The 4,551-nt window shown below is 38.2% G+C and overlaps 2 protein-coding genes across 2 annotated transcripts; one reads left to right on the top strand and one right to left on the bottom strand.

Annotated features, from left to right (window-relative positions):
• The first annotated feature begins 718 nt into the window (after nt 1-718).
• On the top strand, nt 719-2,503 carry LOC116161200 (zinc finger BED domain-containing protein 5-like). Its single transcript, XM_031474461.1, has one exon. It carries the CDS (start codon nt 719-721, stop codon nt 2,501-2,503), a length of 1,785 nt encoding a protein of 594 aa, XP_031330321.1.
• A 728-nt stretch (nt 2,504-3,231) lies between these two features.
• On the bottom strand, nt 3,232-4,029 carry LOC116161192. The gene has a single exon (XM_031474449.1). The coding sequence runs from the start codon at nt 4,027-4,029 to the stop codon at nt 3,232-3,234; it is 798 nt and encodes a 265-aa protein (XP_031330309.1).
• Between the last annotated feature and the right edge of the window lie 522 nt (nt 4,030-4,551).

Below are 4,551 nucleotides of genomic sequence, written 5' to 3'. Positions count from 1 at the left end.
CACCAAACGCGCAAAACGTTTGCAAACGTTCGCAAACCTTTGCAACTGTTTGCGAACGTATGTATTCCTCCGGTGGAGCCAGACTGGCGCGCACGTTCGTGCGCGTAGTTGTTCCGGGAGATGTCGGTAGATCAAAAGGAATTCGTTGCGAATGCGCGTGTAGTGGAGTCAGATGTTTTAGTTCGCAAGCAGCAACGTTTGTCCTTTTAGTTAGTTTTCATCTATTTGTGCGATAAAATGGAGTGGGAGCAAGAAAAATGTTTACAATTAATTGCCGCGTATGGCTTGTATCCTGAATTGTGGCAAGCGACTCACAAGTACTATTATAATAAATTAAAAAAGAATGATGCATGGTGTGAAATAGCGAAACAACTAGAGCAGCGGTTCTCAAACTATGGTACGCGTACCACTAGTGGTACGCGAAGCTTCTCAAAGTGGTACGCAAGCAGCCATGAATATAATAGAGCCATTGATGGAGCATTAACAATAAAACATTTTCAAATTTCTCGCGCAGCCGCGACCTTGTTCGAATCTCGCGCGAATACTAGCGAACACTGCCGCGAGTTTTCCTTTAGTTTAGGCCCCCACCCAGTTCACTGGCCACAGAGCTTCAGTTGACTCCGTATTGCGTGGGAAGCTAGTGCGGTTCGTTGCTCATGCAAGAAACTTTGACTTGATTTATTTGGTTTATTTTCGAGTAAAATTCTATAAAGTCAACATGGATAAGTGGCTTAATATTGCAACATCAAGCAAAAGAAGTTGTGCTCGAAATCCTATACCATCGACCTCTACTTCAGAGTCAGATTGTGCGGTGATCCAAGACGATAAAGTCCCTACCAAGATACGAAAACTTGTAAGAAAATATGATCCTGAGTACATTAATATTGGATTTACAGTGACAGATGTAAATAATGAGCCGCGACCACAATGCGTGATCTGCTTTGAAATTTTATCGAACCAAAGCATGAAACCCTCATTACTAAATCGTCACCTTACCACGAAACATAATGCGTTAGTAAACAAACCCAAGGATTTTTTCATTCGAAAATTATCCGAAATGAAAGGCACTAAGAACATCATGTCTTCGTTTACTGGCAGTACAGAAAAATCTGTGGAGGCATCTTTCTTAGTTAGTTTAAGAATAGCAAAATCTGGAAAAGCTCATACAATTGGCGAAGAGCTGGTGTTGCCTGCAGCAAAAGATATGGTTACTTGTATGTTGGGTGAGAAGTCAGCTAAAAAGCTAGATATGATATCGCTATCTAACGATACCGTTCGCCGCAGGATTGAAACTATGGCATTAAATGTTAAAAATCAATTAATAGATCGTGTGAAGCGTAGTGAATTTTTTGCGATACAACTCGATGAAAGCACAGATGTAACAAACTATGCTCAACTTATGGTGTACGTGCGGTATATACATGCAAATACAATTAAGGAAGATTATTTATTCTGTGAGGCGCTACCAACTCGAACTACAGCGGATGAAATATTTAAGAAGCTGAGTGAATTCTTTGCTGAAAATGGACTGGACTGGATGAATTGTGTTGGTTTCTGTTCTGATGGTGCTCGAGCTATGACGGGAAAATTTGGAGGCGTTGCCACAAAAGTAAAATCTGTTGCAGACAGTTGTACTTTCATGCATTGCAACATCCACAGACAAGCCTTAGCAGTAAAATGTATGCCTGAACAATTTAAACATGTTCTCCAGGAAACCATCAAAGTGGTAAATTTTATTAAATCGCGAGCTCTAAACTCTCGTTTATTTTCCAAACTGTGTTCTGAAATGGGCAGTGACCATATTCAGTTGTTGCTACACACGGAGGTCAGGTGGCTTTCGCGAGGAAAAATGCTGAGCAGGTTATTTGAGCTACGTTCTGAGGTGCAGTTGTTCTTGATGGAGACTGATTTTGAATTGCGTGATCGGCTGACTGATGAGCTCTGGATTACAACATTAGCCTACTTATCAGATATTTTTAATCGCATCAACGACTTAAATCTCAGTTTGCAAGGCAAAACAACAAATAGATTTTCAGTAAATGACAAAATAAAAGCATTTATCAAGAAATTTCAAATGATAAACAATATCATTTCGAATAACCACTTGGAGTCTTTTTCTACTTTGGAAAATTTTGTGGCAGAAAATAGCCTTACAGTAAGTGACGATTTCATCGAGGACATAAAAAAGCATTGCCAAATGCTTATTGAAACCTTTGAAGAATATTTTAAAGAAGATTACTCTGAATTCTTGAGGATAAGAAACCCATTCACTTTGGATGTGAATAATGTTCCTGAAAACCTAACTATTAGCGAAAAAGAGTGTTTGATAGAACTATCTTGCGATGAGGGTTTGAGAGCTGAATTTACTAAACTACAGTTGTGTGAATTTTGGCTAAAAGTTAAAAATGAATATCCACCGCTGTCCAGAAGAGCATTATTATTTTTGATTCCATTTACTACAACCTACCTTGTGAGAGCGGATTTTCTGCTATGTTACTTCTAAAAAACAAATGCAGAAATAAGCTTAACATAGACCCAAATTTGCGTTTGAAATTAAGTACTACTCAACCCAACATTTCCGCACTTGTATCGAGCATGCAGCACCATTGTTCGCATTAACTACTTACTAATAAACAATATTTTTTAAACAATTGTATTTTGTAATACTTTACCTGGTGAAATTAACCGTTTTTAAAGTTTTATTAGAATTTTTAACAGTTCAGTGGTACGCGACTAATCCACAATACATTTAGTGGTACGCAAAAAAATACTTGGAGAACCGCTGAACTAGAGAGTAATGTAGAAATTATTAAGGCAAAACTAAACTCTCTTCTGGCGTCATTTCGGCGAGAAAAAGCTAGACAGGAGAGTACTACGGGGACTGGAAAAGGTAATGTTCTTTACCATTTATTAATGCGATGGTAAAAACATATTTTTTCAGGGCGAAATGAGATTTATAGGAGTAAGTGGTTTGGATTCGAACCAATTTTTAATGGACAAGAGTAAATGCAGGAAGTCCCTAAACACCTCTCAAAATAAAAGTAAAATTGTGGAGGGCACACCTGCGGAGGAAACGGAGGTAGAAACCATTTTTTTTTATAAATATGTTTTTATTGTACTGCAAACGCATTGGGAATGTCGTTTCCGGCTGTCTACCGCTATATTATTTTTGAAAACTTTTACCACTTTTTATTAACAAAAATATTAACAAACTCAAGCGTATTCATTTTGCTACGGAACGGATCCAGTCGTGGAAAAAAATCTAGAAAATTCGTTTCTAATTTCCTGGGCATGACGTGATGGCCTTCTTGGCACTTTTCTCAAAGGAGCTAAAGAGGTCATTTCACTGTCACTCCTCCATTTTCCAAATATCATCTGGCCGTTGACTTCTGTGTCTAACCAGTTCTCCGGACAATATAGCTGTTTAGATGTGTTACTGTTCCGCAAGAAGTTATGCAAATAAATGCAAGCTATTACAACTAATTGTGCTCTTTCGGCTGTTAAAAGTAGTGGCTTCCGTAAAACTCTAAAAACACTCGAACAAATACCAAACGCATTCTCTACCACTCTTCGAGCCCGGCTTAAACGATAATTGAATATCCTTTCTTTAGAACCCTTTTCGTAGAACCCTGAATAAGGTTTCATCAAATTCTCACTTAAAGCAAAAGCTTCATCTCCCAAAATTACAAATGGTAATTGCGTTTTATCATTTGATAGTGTTTTTGGAGGTGGTAAATTTAATTCCCCGTTGCACAGATCTTCATAAAGTTTAGTATTCTTAAAGACGCCCCCGTCAGAGATCCTACCTTGACATCCAACATCCGCAAACATGAACTTGTAGTTCGCATCCACCATTGCGAATAAGACGATGCTAAAGAAGGATTTATAATTGTAGTAATCACTACCGCTAGCCGCAGGACATTGCATAAGCACATGCTTCCCGTCGATGGCTCCAATTGCATGTGGAAAGTTCCATTGTTCTTCGAATTCTGTAGCCACTTGGAACCATTCCTCCTGAGTTTGTGGCATCTGAAAATCATTAAAAAGATGATACTTAGTTATCTTTTTTTAGGATGAAAATTTTGATAATGACTCAATTGACCACAACGATCAGGACACTACTCTACAGGAAACAATAGATGATACGCTCACGGAAGATTTTGAGTTACAACAAACACAACGTACGAATGTTGGACATGAATCAAATATGGTACACGACAAGAATGTACGTCGGCAGGTTGTTGTAAATGAACAGAATGCTGCACGTCAACCCAATGTTGTACCTGACAGAAATATTGCACGTCAACCGAAAAGAAAGAAAGCCGAACCAGAAACTAAATCTGATCCTCGAATCGATGCCGCCTTAAATATAATACAAGGAATAAATCAACGTGATGCTTCTGACATATATGGCGAGCATGTCGCTATGAAAATGAAAAGTTACAACCATAGAACCCAGGCAATAGTACAGCATTTAATCAATGACATCTTATTTAATGCAGATATGGGGGTATATAATCACGAGAGTAATACAAGAAATATAAATGTTCA

Source organism: Photinus pyralis, unplaced genomic scaffold (assembly GCF_008802855.1).
Source record: "Photinus pyralis isolate 1611_PpyrPB1 unplaced genomic scaffold, Ppyr1.3 Ppyr1.4_LG1, whole genome shotgun sequence".
Classification (NCBI taxonomy): Eukaryota; Metazoa; Arthropoda; class Insecta; order Coleoptera; family Lampyridae; genus Photinus; species Photinus pyralis.
Note: the sequence above shows the minus strand (reverse complement) of the source record. Positions and strands in the feature narration are given on the sequence as shown.